Raw genomic sequence first — 15,540 nt, forward strand, 5'->3', positions numbered from 1 at the left:
CATATCTTTGCTTTAGAAGAGCAGCCTATAAATCGCCTGTAATACACAAGCCCCAAAGTAGTACTAAGTACTTAAAGTATTTACAGCTCCAGACTCACTGGTCTCCTGCCTCTTATCCCTCTAGATTACATGTAAGACAACACATGACAGATAATGACCTGTCTTGGAGTTTTGAGAAATGAACTCAAAAGCATTTATGAAATCAAGAGTGAAACCCATTAAATTTATCTGAAATACTAATTAGTATTAAGAGCACTGACAATTTTATTTATCAACATCGAGCACAATTAATAATTACAGGCTTGACAAAACAAGCAGTAAGCAGGGGCATTTGTGGCACATTGAGGCCGTAAACCCATTATAAACGAAAGATGATTACCCAGGTCCTGTGGGGAAATAAGTAATTGTGTCTATAAAATTTTAATTGCAGGAGAATGCAAGGTAAATTATAGCACCTTCTTTCAATACATAAATAGTGTGGCAATAGGGACGGGAAAATCTTAGCCCTGAGCTTTGAAGGGCCCTGTGATGAGCTGCAGATAAAGCACTACACATGGACCTTAAGTCATTTCAGTGTCAATTCCTGAAAGTTATATATTCTGTGTATCTTTCATACGTACCTTCTGAGTAGGTTTGAAAAATATATACAGTGACTTCCATAATGTGTGGGACAAAGACCCATTTCTCCTTGATTTCCCCCTCTGCTCCACAGTTTAAAACTACACATCAAACAATTCAGATGTCATGATTAAAGTGCACGTTGTTGACTTTTATTTAAGGAGTCTCGCTGACATTTCAATCATAATACTTTTTCTCCACGTTCCTGTCCCGTTGCCCCCCCCCAAAACCCCCCCTTTTCAGGGCACTGTAACGTTTGAGACACACAGCTCATCACTTTTTCCACATTTTGTTGTGTTACAGTCTTATTCCAAAATGGATTCAATTCATTTTTTCCTCCGAATTCTACACACAACACCCCATAATGACAACGTGAAAAAAGTTTACTTGAGATTTTTGCAAATTTATTAAAAATAAAAAAACTTGAGAAATCCCATGTACATAAGTATTCACAGCCTTTGCTCAATACTTTGTCGATGCACCTTTGGCAGCAATTCCAGCCTCAAGTCTTTTTGAAAATGATGCCACAAGCTTGGCACACCTATCCTTGGCCAGTTTCGCCCATTCCTCTTTGCAGCACCTCTCAAGCTCCATCAGGTTGGATGGGAAGCGTCGGTGCACAGCCATTTTAAGATCTCTCCAGAGATGTTCAATCGGATTCAAGTCTGGGCTCTGGCTGGGCCACTCAAGGACATTCACAGAGTTGTCCTGAAGCCACTCCTTTGATATCTTGGCTGTGTGCTTAGGGTCGTTGTCCTGCTGAAAGATGAACCAGTCGCCCCAGTCTGAGGTCAAGAGCGCTCTGGAGCAGGTTTTCATCCAGGATGTCTCTGTACATTGCTGCAGTCATCGTTCCCTTTATCCTGACTAGTCTCCCAGTTCCATCCCCACAGCATGATGCTGCCACCATCATGCTTCACTGTAGAGATGGTATTGGCCTGGTGATGAGCGGTGCCTGGTTTCCTCCAAACGTGACGTCTGGCATTCACACCAAACAGTTCGATCTTTGTCTCATCAGACCAGTGAATTTTGTTTCTCATGGTCTGAGAGTCCTTCAGGTGCCTTTTGGCAAACTCCAGGTGGGCTGCCATGTGCCTTTTACTAAGGAGTGGCTTCCGTCTGGCCACTCTACCATACAGGCCTGATTGGTGGATTGCTGCAGAGATGGTTGTCCTTCTGGAAGGTTCTCCTCTCTCCACAGAGGACCTCTGGAGCTCTGACAGAATGACTATCGGGTTCTTGGTCACCTCCCTGACTAATGTCCTTCTCCACTGATCGCTCAGTTTAGATGGCCGGCCAGCTCTAGGAAGAGTCCTGGTGGTTTCGAACTTCTTCCACTTACTGATGATGGAGGCCACTGTGCTCATTGGGACCTTCAAAGCAGCAGCAATTTGTCTGTAACCTTCCCCAGATTTGTGCCTCAAGACAATCCTGTCTCGGAGGTCTACAGACAATTCCTTTGACTTCATGCTTGGTTTGTGCTCTGACATGAACTGTCAACTGTGGGACCTTCTATAGACAGGTGTGTGCCTTTCAAATCATGTCCAGTCAACTGAATTTACCACAGGTGGACTCCAATTAAACATCTCAAGGATGATCAGGGGACACAGGATGCACCTGAGCTCAGTTTGGAGCTTCATGGCAAAGGCTGTGAATACTTATGTACATGTGCTTTCTCAAGTTTTTTTTATTTTTGATAAATTTGCAAAAATCTCAAGTAAACTTTTTTCACGTTGTCATTATGGGGTGTTGTGTGTAGAATTCTGAGTAAAAAAATAAATTTAATCCATTTTGGAATAAGGCTGTAACATAACAAAATGTGGAAAAGGTGATGCGCTGTGAATACTTCCCGGATGCACTGTATCAATGGTAGGTTTATTAAAGCAGTCGCATTTAGGACTTTGTTGCATATATTATGGAGGGCACTGTATAACTCCATATACATTGTGACCTGTAGGGGGTGCCCCAGACCCAGCTTCACAGACACAAGTCGGGTTCAAATTATTAAATAATAATCATAATAATTCTTTACATTTATATAGAGCTTTTCTCATCACTTAAAGCACTTTTCATGATGCGCAGGGAGCCAATTTAACCACCACTAACGTGCAGCATCCACCTGGGTGATGTGACTTCAGCCATTTGTGCACCAGCACACTCACCACACATTAAAGTGGCGAAGGGTTGATAGATACAACCAATTAGAGCCAGGGGATGATTAGGGGGCCAGAATAACTAACTGTATATGCGCAAAGCATAGAATTATTCAACTTAAAATTATATATCCCGAATATATAGCCCAAATTGGTCTTGGACTTCTCGGCTCTTTCTCTGTCTTTTGCAGACCCCGTGACCCCGTAGTTAGGATAAAGCGGGTTGGATAATGGATGGATGGATTTCGTCCATTGTCAAGAGCAGCTTTTTTTCAGCTTAGACTGCTTACTAGAGTCAACCCGTTTCTGGGGCACTCTGATTTGAAGAAGTTATGCCATGCTTTTATTATATCGCTCCTTGATTATTGTAATTCACTTTATTCTGGGAACTGTTTTTCTCAGCTGCAGATGGTTCAGAATGCTGCGGCTCGCGCTTTCTTTTTTTTTTTTTTTAAAAGTGCACATTGCATAATTTTATTTTAGAGTACTCGCATACAATTTTGTTCGCTCCATGTAGAAATTATTTAGCATTTTTTATACATGCCTCCGCCATTTCAGGGCACCATAATATTTGGGACAATTGGTATCACAAGTGTTTGTGATTCCTCAGGTGTATTTCATTGCTTCATAAGATACCTCGGGTTACTTCTACTCTTCAATGAGGGCAAGAGCTGTGCCAATGAAAGTCAAAGAAGCCATTATGAGGCTGAAAAACAGGAATAAAACCATTCGAGACATCGGTAAAACATTAGGATTACCTGAATCAACTGTCTGGAATATCACTAAGAAGAAGGAACACACTGCTGAGCTTAGTAATTGTGAACAACAACATTTAAGTATATAGCACATTTTCATACAAACAGTAGCTCAAAGTGCTTTACATATTAAAGAGACTTATTAAAGAGTGAAGAGACTTTTAAGCCAAGGAAAACTTCCATGGCTGATGACAGAAGAATCCTCACTATGGTAAAGAAGAAACCTCAAATGCCTGTCTGCCATATCAGAAAGAGTCTTCAGGAGGCAGATGGGGATGCATCAGAGGCGACTCTTCACAGAAGACTTCATGGATAGAAATACAGAGGCCACACAGGAAGATGCAAACCATCATATTATCTCAAGAATTGTTGTAGACAGCCGTGTTTGTGCTAATTGTGAAGACCAGCCAATGTGATCCATGCGGTGTGGGCCAGAAAAAAGGAAGTTAAACAAGACTTGAACAACTTTTTTCGGTCATCAAAAGTCTTAAAATATAGAGTGGTCATCTGGTCTTTTCAGATACTTTCAAATACTGCCAGCCTTGCTTCAGCTCACCGGCTCATTTTCTTACTGGGTCTCACAAAGTTGTGTCCATTACTCCAATTCTGGCCTCGATTTATTGGCTCCCAGTTGAATTTCAGATTCAGTTTAAAATTTAACTTTTGGTTTTTAAGTCACCGAATGGTGTTTCCCCATCCTATCTGGCCGAGTTGCTGGTTCCATATAAGCCAGTCCTCTCCCTATGTTCCTCTCAACAGCAATTGTTGGTCGTACCAAAGTCTATGATGAGGAGAAGGGGTGATCGTGCCTTTGTAGTCCTAGCACCAGAGTTATGGACTGCTCTTCCAATTGAAATTAGGTCAGCATCGTCAACTCAAATGTTTAAGTCAAAACTTAAAACACACTTGTTTTCGATTGCTTTTAACTGTATATGAGTGGCTCTGGTATCAATTTATTAATTTTTTCATATGCATTGTTTTTCTGTAAACTTTTTCTCCTCTAATCCAACAACAAGATTCATTTATGTAGCACATTTTCATTCAAGTAATGTAGCTCAAAGTGCTTTACATGATGAAGAAAGAGAAAAAAGACAAAGTAGGAATTAAAATCAGAGAACACTAATTAACATAGAGTAAAAGTAAGGTCCAGGGAGGACAGAAAAAACAAAAAAATCTTCAGGGGTCCAGACCACTTAGCCCCTCTAGGCATTCTACCTAACATAAATGACCTCAATCAGTCCTCATTGTATTGAGGGTTCTCATGGAAGGACTTGATGATGACGGTTACGTGGACTTCTGGCCTTTAATCCATCAATGCAGGGACATCACGGTGTCTTGATCAGGTGGCGATGGCGCAGGTCGCCACCACTGAAAACCAGAAAAAGAACAGAAAAAAGAGTAGGGGTCAGTACGGATTATGGAGCCACCATGAATAGTAATGATAATTAATTGAACATGCAGAGCATCAGGGTTAAATTAAAATTAAGTTATGAGAAATCCATGTTACAGTAATGTGTTTTTAGCAGTTTTTAAAGTGCTCCACCGTATCAGCCTGGCAAATTCCTATTGGCAGGCTATTCCAGATTTGAGGTGCATATCAGCAAAAGGCCGCCTCACCACTGTGTTCCTTTAACACTAGAATTACCAGAGCCTACGAAAAAACTCGTAATTCCGTCCCACCTTAAACTGCTTCTTAAATCCCTTCACACCTCTCCGCCAGCGCCCTTTGTCTTCTAAATGTGCTGATAAAGAGAAGCCGGCTATTCCATCCCCCCACCAATTTAGAACGTGCACGAACTTCTCTCAGCTCAGGCCTTGATTGAGTATCTGGGAGTGAAGTGGAGTTTTAGAGTGAAATAATAGATCGTTGTTTGGAACACACGCATTTCATGTCTGTTCCGTTTCTACAGTAATCTGTGTCAACACATTGTTAAAACAGAAACTTTTTTTATATTCTAGTAGTAGATGACAAAATGTAGGCATAAACTATATAATGTATGAAGCCTGAAGTCCAAATAGCAAAGAAACATTTTCACAAGAATAACACAATTGCACTTTTATTCAAACATATAACTGCAGAAAGAAAAAGCCGCCTTAACATGCGACATTGACACCAGTTTACTATAACTGACTCTGTGGTTCAATAGATACAGCCCCGCTTGGAATCAAGGGTCACGGGTTCGATCCTGCCCTCCCTTTTGAGAAGTAAACTGTTCTTAGTCTTACTGTTTTAGAATAAAAACATACATTTGATTTCAGTCTGTAACAGTCGGTGCAATTTATGATCTTTGTAAAGGTTAGCTTTTTTTTTTTTTTATTCACTTTTCACTCTCTCAGTCGCGTTCAGAATCAATTCATACAACCCCATCTGACACGGCTGTTTTCACTAAAGACGCGCTATAGCTCTGCAGTGTACCACGATGCATACTAACGCCCCGGTTCTGACACACAAACGCTGGCGAAGCTGTCTTCTTCGTATCTCACCGTCACTTGATTTTCTTTTTATTCAGTTTTATTGAGTGTTCCTGCCAGTCCGATCTGACGCTGTTCGCTTTCAAATAATATTGCATTAGTGCGATTATATTTTCACATATATTGTCTTTCTTTCAGGTGTGTAATAGAAACCACAGCATAGAGAGAAGTGTGTACACTGCTTCTTACAGGAAAAGGCGATGGAAAAAGTGCACTTGAATAAAAGTGCACTTTTGTTATACTTTTACACCAATATATGTTCCTGTGTTTGAACGACACGGGCAGATGGGGAGTGTCTGATGATTGCATATAGCGCCGAAGTTGGTCTTTACCATTCTTTCTCTGCATGTCATGGGGTGCAAAAGAAAAAGCATACAGCAACATGCGGGGACTGGCAGGAACACTCAATAAAACTGAATAAAAAGAAAATCAAGTGACGGTGAGATACTGAAGAAGGCAGCTTCGCCAGCGTTTGTGTGTCAGAACCGGGGCGTTAGTATGCATCGTGGTACACTGCAGAGCTATAGCGCGTCTTTAGTGAAAACAGCCGTGTCAAATGGGGTTGTATGAATTGATTCTGAACGCGACTGAGAGAGTGAAAAGTGAATAAAAAAAGCTAACCTTTACAAAGATCATAAATTGCACCGGCTGTTACAGACTGAAATCAAATGTATGTTTTTATTCTAAAACAGTAAGACTAAGAACAGTTTACTTCTCAAAAGGGAGGGGCAGGATCGAACCCGTGACCCCTTGATTCCCAAGCGGGGGCTGTATCTATTGAACCACAGAGTCAGTTATAGTAAACTGGTGTCAATGTCGCATGTTAAGGCGGCTTTTTCTTTCTGCAGTTATATGTTTGAATAAAAGTGCAATTGTGTTATTCTTGTGAAAATGTTTCTTTGCTATTTGGACTTCAGGCTTCATACATTATATAGTTTATGCCTACATTTTGTCATCTACTACTAGAATATAAAAAAAGTTTCTGTTTTAACAATGTGTTGACACAGATTACTGTAGAAACGGAACAGACATGAAATGCGTGTGTTCCAAACAACGATCTATTATTTCACTCTAAAACTCCACTTCACTCCCAGATACTCAATCAAGGCATGAGCTGAGAGAAGTTCGTGCACGTTCTAAATTGGTGGGGGGATGGAATAGCCGGCTTCTCTTTATCAGCACATTTAGAAGACAAAGGGCGCTGGCGGAGAGGTGTGAAGGGATTTAAGAAGCAGTTTAAGGTGGGACGGAATTACGAGTTTTTTCGTAGGCTCTGGTAATTCTAGTGTTAATGTACAGTAAAACCTTGGATTGCGAGTGACTTGCAAGACGAGCTAAAATTTTTAATAAATTTAAACAAGATTAACGAGCGAGGGTTAGGGTTAGGGTTAGGGATACAATACAATACGAGTAGTACGTATATATGCTTTGTCTGCTGAGCGTCATGTGATCACAACTGAGCTGATGGTTCTTCTCTCTCTTGGTGTGGGATTGTGGGTAATCATCTCCCATTCTCGGCCTCAGTTGGCATGTCTCACTCGTATAGTCAACATCTGTACGAGCGTTTACTGTTTACTATAGCATGGTGACCGCGTGTGTGTGTTGTAACGTGTGAGTCCCTGTCTTGCACCCCAAAACATGAAGCTGAGTCTCAGTATTTTAGCGACTTCAGTTTGAAACAGGAACAGCACGGTTATTTATTGTAGTGGGATCTGCTGCTCTCCTATACACAAAAACAGCAGTCGGGCAGGGTCAGGGCTAGGTTAGTGCCAAGTAATACTGTGCCCTGTGCATTTATAATGTACCTTGTATCACCCATCGATGGCAGGAGATTATAGAGTGACCACAATCTTTTCGGATTTGCTTATACGGCGAACTGCTACAGCGCTGGTAGCCTGCGGTTACTTCGGGATGCTCTTCCGCGTGTCGTCCTGTTGGGTGGAATCCCAAAAGAGTTTAGAATCCTTACAGTATGTAAAGTGTTTTTTAATTTTGTGTCCAAGTGTAGTGACACTTCAGGCAAAAGCAACTGTCATTGGATTGGCTCCTTGTTAAGGTCGCAAAAAAAGGAGAAGGTTCCATTGAGCCAACAGATGGCAGGGATTGCTTTAGTTAAAGTGAAAGTCATCCTGCACAATAACCCTCCTCTCTCTCGTCTCCCTCACACCAGCCATGATTCTTTTCAAAGGTAAAGTGCAGTTGAATTTGTTTGATGTAGTTTTACTTTATATTTTGTATAAATCATTTTTATATGAATAGTTTTGGGTTGTGGAACGAATCGTCTGAGTTTCCATTTTTTCGTGCTTTGGATTACAAGCACGTTTCCAGAACGGATTACGCTCGCAATCCAAGGTTCCATTGTATTTGTCTTAGCATTTACGTAATTTTTGTTCTTTGTTTGTTTACTGATTTATTATTGATATTTTTTTGATTTTGTTGTACAGCACATTAGTTTACACCTATGGTGTTTTTAAGTTGTGCTTTATAAATAAAGTTTGATTTGATTTTTAAACGATAGTTCATGGTGGGGAAGGGCGCAAAGCAAAAAAAAAGCATCATAAAAAAAGTCCTTCCGGCGCTAACTCCAGTGTGAGTGTATCAAAATAAAAGCTTGTGGTACTGAAGATCAATTAGGACATGTTAACGAGAACAAGCTGTTCACGAGATCTGACCAAAGGTCTCTATTGTGCTTGCGCTCCAGCGCACTACTTCTTTGAGTGAAGAAGAATTTACCCTTCACAAGTTTCCAACCGTGTCTCAGTGTTCCTGTTGAAGACGCTTAATTCCTGACATCTTGGGCTTCATCCTCAAGGAACTGTGACACACAGAAACACACACACCCTTCATTGAGAAATCAATGTTTTTGGTAGCAGGGGACCCTAAAACGTTGCGCTCCGTCGAAAAACCGGAGATCAATATTTTTGACGACACTGAAGATTTCACTTCTCCTCCACAGACGACAGGGTATGGTAGGGGAAGGCGCAGAGCAGTGAACTACAGTTAGCTTGAATTCCCTGGTACGTTTGATAGGCGTGAACTCCGATGATATGATTCAATTTTAACGAAAATAGATATCCTATGGAAAAAACAAAGTTCTTGAAATTATTATCACACCAATGAATCCAGCTAAGCATGTAACATCCTATTAAGTTGCTGTTTATTACAGTAGTTTACTTCTCAAGATCTTTTTATAACACATTTGAACAGAACTACTGAAAGTTTTGCTTATTCTGCGTTGCTCATATTTGTCTCATTTTGTTTTCTTTGTTTAGATACCAGCTCGTCTTCGTCAAGCCAGTTGCTGATAAGTGCTACCCGTCGCTCTTTTTTCAAGCTCATGGACAGGCTAAGTCTTGAAATGCATAACTGTAACAGCGAGCCAAGGAGACCTGGGTGTGCACAGAAGGGGACCCTGATCAGGCGGCTAGCTGAAGGTCTTCAAGAAGTCAATAGTAAAATGCTGAAAGAAGGCATACCTGTCACTGCTAAGGTGAGATTTGTGGGGTTAGCTGTTTATTTTGTATTATTCATTTTTATTTTATTTCTGAGGGTGTTGATGGAGAAGTAGAGAGTAGGCCAGAAGGAGTTGTATTGTGTCTATATGGACCTGGAGAAAGTATATGACAGGGTGCCACAAAAGGAGCTGTGGTATTGTATGAGGAACTCGGGAGTGGCAGAGAAGGACGTAAGAGTTTTACAGGATATGTACGAGGGAAGTGTGACCGTGGAGAGGTCTGCGGTAGGAGTGACGGATGCATTCACGGTGGAGGTGGGATTACATCAGGGATAGGCTCTGAGCCCTTTCTTATTTGTATTGGTGATAAACAGGTTGACAGACGAGATTATGCAGGAGTCCCCGTGGACTGTGATGTTTGCTGATGACATTGTGATCTGTGGTGAGAGTAGGGAGCAGGTTGAGGAGACCCTGGAGAGGAATGAAGGTCAGTAGGACCGTCAAGACAGAATACGTGTGTGAATGAGAGGGAGGTCAATGGAATGGTGAGGATGCAAGCAGTAGAGTTGGCGAAGGTGGATGTGTTTAAATACCTGGCATCAACAGTACAGAGTAATGGTGGTTGTGGAATAGAGGTGAAGAAGAGAGTGCAGGCAGGGTGGAATGGGTGGAGAAGAGTGTCAGGAGTGATTTGTGACAGACGGGTATCAGCAAGAGTAAAAGGGAAGGTCTACAGGACGGTAGTGAGACCAGCTGTGTTATATGGGCTGGAGAGACGGTGGCGCTGACCAGAATGCAGGAGACAGAGCTGGAGGTGGCAGAGTTAAAGATGCTAAGATTTGAATTGGGTGTGACAAGGATGGATAGGATTAGAAATGAGGACATTAGAGGGTCAGCTCAAGTTGGACGGTTGGGAGACAAAGTCAGAGCGGCGAGATTGCATTGGTTTGGACATGTGCAGAAGACAGATGCTGAGTATATTGAGAGAAGGATGCTAAGGATAGAGCTGACATGGAAGAGGAAGGCCTAAGAGAAGGTTTGTGGATGTGGTGAGAGAGGACATGCAGGTGATGGGTGTAACAGAACAAGATGACGAGGACAGCAAGAGATGGAAGAAGACGATCCACTGTGGTGACCCCTAATGGGAGCAGCCAAAAGAAGAAGATTAATTTTTATTTGTACTATATTTTGTTTAGTGCATAGTGCGTACTTGCGTTATGCTGCTAACGCAGCTGCAGCTGATTTCCCCAAGTTGTACATGAACTTGATGTTGGCACGTTGTTCGAACTGCGACATTGTGCTGAATGACTATGCGCACGTCTAACTCAAAATGGTAATTAAAACAATACTACACGCTGAAACCAATCTAGACCTGTTGTTGGTCTACAGCTGTACTACGCTTCTCTCCACAACAACGTAATCTGATCTCTCAGTCTCCCGCTATATCACAATTCTGGGAACTTTTTCACTGCCCCTCGTATATAGGGACAGTATACAGTCAACACATTCATTTTTTGAACCTTCTTGTTCAAATGTTTGGTCTTTGGGGAGCAGAAGTCTTTATTAGCAGCATTGGCGCACAAAGCAACAACCCCCAGCTTACAGTGGATTCAGAAACGATTCAGAACCAGTCATTTTTTTCATATTTTATTTTGCAGTCTTGCTCTACAGCCATTTTAATTCATTGTTTCTCCCCATCCAGCAACACTCAATACCCAAGAATGATAATGCAAAAAATCAGGATTTTACGAATTTTTGCAAAGATGTTAAAATAAAAACTGTCACTACTGAGACCTTTTCCAGAGTACTTTGTTGAAGCCCACTTTGGCAGTGATTCCAGCCCCCTAGTCTTGTTGGGTCTGATTTGATGAGCTTTACATACCTGGATTTGGGGATTGTTCTACCATTCCTCTCTGCAGATCCTCTCAAGCTCTGTCAGGTTGGATGGAGACCCTCAGTGGCCAGCAATCTTCTGGTCTCCCCAGAGGTGTAACTTTAGAACAATCAAGAATGGTACCAAAACGTCTTCTGAGAGTAACATCCGTCCAACCATCCAAGAACAGTTTTTAGCACCGAGCCATAAGGCAAAAGTGAGAACTAAGTGGCTCTGGGAACAGAACATCGAAATTTGGGTTCCATGGCCAGGAAACTCCCCAGACCTTAATTCTATTGAGAGCTTGTGGTCAATCCTCAAGAGACGGGTGGACAAACAAAACCCACCAATTCTAATTATGCAAGAATGGGCTGCCATCAGTCAGGATTGGGCCCAGAATTGATTGCCAGCCTGCCAGGGTGAATTGCAGAGGTCTTGAAAAAGAAATAAGGGCCAACACTGCAAATATGGACTCTGCCCATAAACTTCATGTCATTCTCAGTAAAAGCCTTTGAAATGTATGAAATGCTTGTAATTCTACTTCAGTACACCAGAGAAACATCTGACAAAAAGATCTAAAAACAGTAAAGCAGCAAACTTTGTGAAAACCAACACTTGTGCCATTCTCAGAATGTTTGGGCACAACTGTAGAGTAGTGTCATCTGTGGAGGCCAGATGTGAGGTCATCTATAGGTGGAGATGAGATATTTAACTGATTTTCTTCTTGAAGGGTCTATGGGGAGAGAAGAAGAGGCATTACTACTCAGCACCAACCCTCAGTCCGGCTTGTCAATTCCCTGAATTGAACCCTCCGATTGCCTCCCAAGCGCATGTGTGTGAGAGTGTGTTGTCCCTGTGATGGACTGGTGTCCTGTCCCCAGGGTTTGTTCCTACCTTGCACCCTATGAGAGAAGCTCCGAGTACCCCCTTCATCCCTGATCTGGATTAAGTGGGTTAGACCATGACTGGCAATCCAGACAGGATTAAAGTGCACATGGCAGACTTTCATTTGTTGTGAACTCCTTCATGTACACTGCTCTCATTATTTCCTTGATTTTACCTTCTACTGCACATTTTAAAGTTACAGATGTAAAATAAATCAGATGTGTCTAAAGTGCCCATTGCAGACTTTCATGTGAGGACGTTTGCATACATTTGGGTTGCACCATGTTGAAATGACAACACATTATGAAGGGCACTGTAGCTTATCGTCTGATTGGCCAGATGTTCTGTCATATTTTGAAGGTCGCTGATGTGATTGGTCGTTAAATGCTCTGCCTCATCATAGAGCAATCAAAGTACTCGGTGGGATGTCTGCAAAGAAGATAGAGCAATGAAACGTCTGCTTCTGAAACAACTGAAGAATTTTTAAATAATAGGATGTGGTATCTAATTTGGGGTTGATATTTAGGGCCGCCTCAGAAATATCTCAGATGTCTGATCACCCTACCTATAAGAACCTGTATTTGAATAGATCTGCTGCTTTGAAATCTTTCACCTTGTGAAGAGGCCTACTTCTAATACAGGTAGTCCCCAGGTTACGGACATCCGACCTGCGACTTACGAACGGGCCGCAGCTGCTCCGTCATCTTTGGCCTGGGGACGCTGCAAGTGGTGGCTGGACGGAGGCTGGAGTGAAGCGATTTCGCTGCTCGTGCAGTGTAGTGTACCTCGGGCAGCTCCCGGTGGCAAGCGGTTTCACTGCCCGCCCACCACACATGGCTGCCCCGTTTGTTCTCGGTGGGCAGCTGGTAACGCTGCAAGCGGAGGCTGGAGGGGGGTTGGAGGGGAGCGATTTCGCTGCTCGCGCAGTGTAGTGTCCCTCGGTGGCAAGCGGTTTCACTGCCCACCGAGAATGAACTGGGCAGCCATGTGTGGTGGCCGGCTGGTGACGCTGCAAGCAGTGACGCAGTTGTGGCTGAACGGAGGCCATTGAGGGTGAATGGGGCGGCAGGGGGTAGCATTGTAATGTGCATCGGATGGCTGTCTATTGAATGGGGATGATTCACTACCCGCCTTTGGCCGCACTGTGTTCGTTCTCGGTGGGCAGACGCTGCAGGCAGCATACTGTACTGGGAGATGACTGTGAGGTGGGCTGGTGATGAACCGCCCATTGATGCCTCCATTCATTCTCAATAGCAAGTCTGCTTGCACTGTTACATACATAGCAGGAAGTTGTCTCTTGTCAGTACATCAGACGTGTTGACGAGGGGTGCCAGCCTGCTGTCATAGCGTGTCCAGTGCTGTGCAGAAGAACTCATCTTAACCATTTGTCTTCACCCTTCAACAATGTCTCTGAAACACAAATCTGATGCAAGTGCTGGTGATACAGTAAAGAAGAGAAAAACCATCACCATGGAAAATAAATTTGAAATAATAAAAAGGTCAGAGAGAGGTGAAACTCCATCATTCATTGGTAGAGCACTTGGTTACAGTCAGTCAACAATAGCATTTATTAAATTTATGTACCTGTTACAAATTCAACTTAAGTACAAACCCTACAGTCCCTAAGAACCTGGGGACTGCCTGTACTGTCTTTTGAATCAGCCATAAGGATTATTATATCTTTCTTTTCTTTTTTCTTTCATTTTCCAGCAAACAGCAGTGTGCTTGCAGCAGCATATCCTCGAGTTTACTCGCCGTCTTCATGCCGCAGAGGTCGAACGTCGCAATTTACGGTTGGAGCTTAAGCGCAATTTAGAAAGGATGAAAATGGAGGAGGACAAAGCGTTGAGCATTAAAGCATCAGTAAGTGACAGTCCAAGCATGGATGTGTTTAAGTGACATATTGTATGTGCATATCTCATATATACAGTTAGTGTTCTAATGCAGTGGATTCAGAAAGTAGTTAGACCCCTTCACTTTATGTTTTGTCAGATTTGATTTTAAATGGGTAATCGTGCCATTCTTGCCCATTGGTCTACATTCAATAACCCATCATGAGTAATCCAAGTTTTTTGCAAATTTATTAAAAATCAAAAACTGGAACCTCTTATTCATAAAAGTATCCAGACCCTTCATTCAGTACGTTGTGGAAGCCCTTTGGCGGCAATTCCAGCTTCCAGTCTTCTTGGTATGTTTCTATAAGCGCTGCACACCTGGGTTTTGGGTAGTTGATCCCATTCTTCTCAGCAGATCCTCTAAAGCAGGGGACCACCGTGGCTGCAGGTTTTCATTCTAACCCTTTTTTTTTTTAATGAGTGCTCTGTTTTTGCTGCTAATGAACTTCTTGTGAATTCATTGTAATTGAATTGCTTTTTTAAGATCTGTTCCCCATCATCAGTCCTCTTTATTGCTTCATTTCTTTCCTTAAACGGCACCCAAATAGAAATGAAATGTGAAGCGAGGAAGCCAACAGAAGACCAATTCAGTCAGGGTCTCAAACTCCAACCAGCTGCTTAATGAGGTGCCAATTCTTGTCGTTAATTAAACTTGTTCTTTAACTCTTTGAGGGCTGAATATTTTTTCCAAAAAACTCAGTTTTCTGAAAAGCACACAATGCATTGGTTTCACACATAAATCAACATAAAACGTTTGTCGCTATGTGCTGTGGCTGCTGTTGGCCTGTTCGCCATCTCTGGCAGCAATGACTGCACAGGGGCAACTCGATGGCCAGCAGGAATGCATGGCAGGCCGACTACCTCTCTGTTTTTGCACATTAGGTGGGCTACGATGGCAGTCACAGTGTGACACAATATGGTTTGTATTTCTTGTCATTATAATTTGTGGTCCTCCTAGGCGAACGCTGCTGTAAGCATATCAGCTAAACTAACATGTCCAGCACCACGATCAGCTAGGAACCAATAGGCTGATGCTGACACCTCACTTTTGTTTTCAATATTCATCTCCAGATCACTTGCATCAAACTCGGAGTCTGAAAAGTCAGAGTGCTATTTGGTAATAATACGTAAAATGTCCATGGAGTATTTTGCTTCGCACATTCGCTTTGGTCTCGCCAGATGTTGATGCCATTTCAGAGGATGTTTGCTCTTCACTACTCATGAGGTCAAATCAACAAAGCTTCGTAACTTTCCTTTAAGCAAAGAGAGTCGAACTAAAAAGTAAGGGCAAATTTTGTTGCAGTTTACAGCCGATTACCGTCCTCTACCCCTGAATTTCGACAAAAGTCAACATCAGCCCTGAAAGAGTTAATTCCATGGCTTGTTGCTGCTCTCATGGTGCATTAGCAGACATTTCTGAAATTACTGATTTTCT

General features: G+C 42.4%; 1 protein-coding gene across 1 annotated transcript in view; it reads left to right on the plus strand.

Annotated features, from left to right (window-relative positions):
* Nucleotides 1-15,540, plus strand: part of LOC120532309 (coiled-coil domain-containing protein 171-like) — a 467,526-nt gene that overhangs the window by 256,912 nt on the left and 195,074 nt on the right. Inside the window, exons 18-19 of the mRNA XM_039758204.1 lie at nucleotides 9,271-9,488; nucleotides 13,921-14,073. Of these exons, the coding sequence (XP_039614138.1) occupies nucleotides 9,271-9,488; nucleotides 13,921-14,073 (371 nt within the window). The remainder of the gene's footprint in view (nucleotides 1-9,270; nucleotides 9,489-13,920; nucleotides 14,074-15,540) is intronic.

The sequence above is a fragment of the Polypterus senegalus genome, chromosome 7 (assembly GCF_016835505.1).
Source record: "Polypterus senegalus isolate Bchr_013 chromosome 7, ASM1683550v1, whole genome shotgun sequence".
In the NCBI taxonomy this organism is placed as follows: domain Eukaryota; kingdom Metazoa; phylum Chordata; class Cladistia; order Polypteriformes; family Polypteridae; genus Polypterus; species Polypterus senegalus.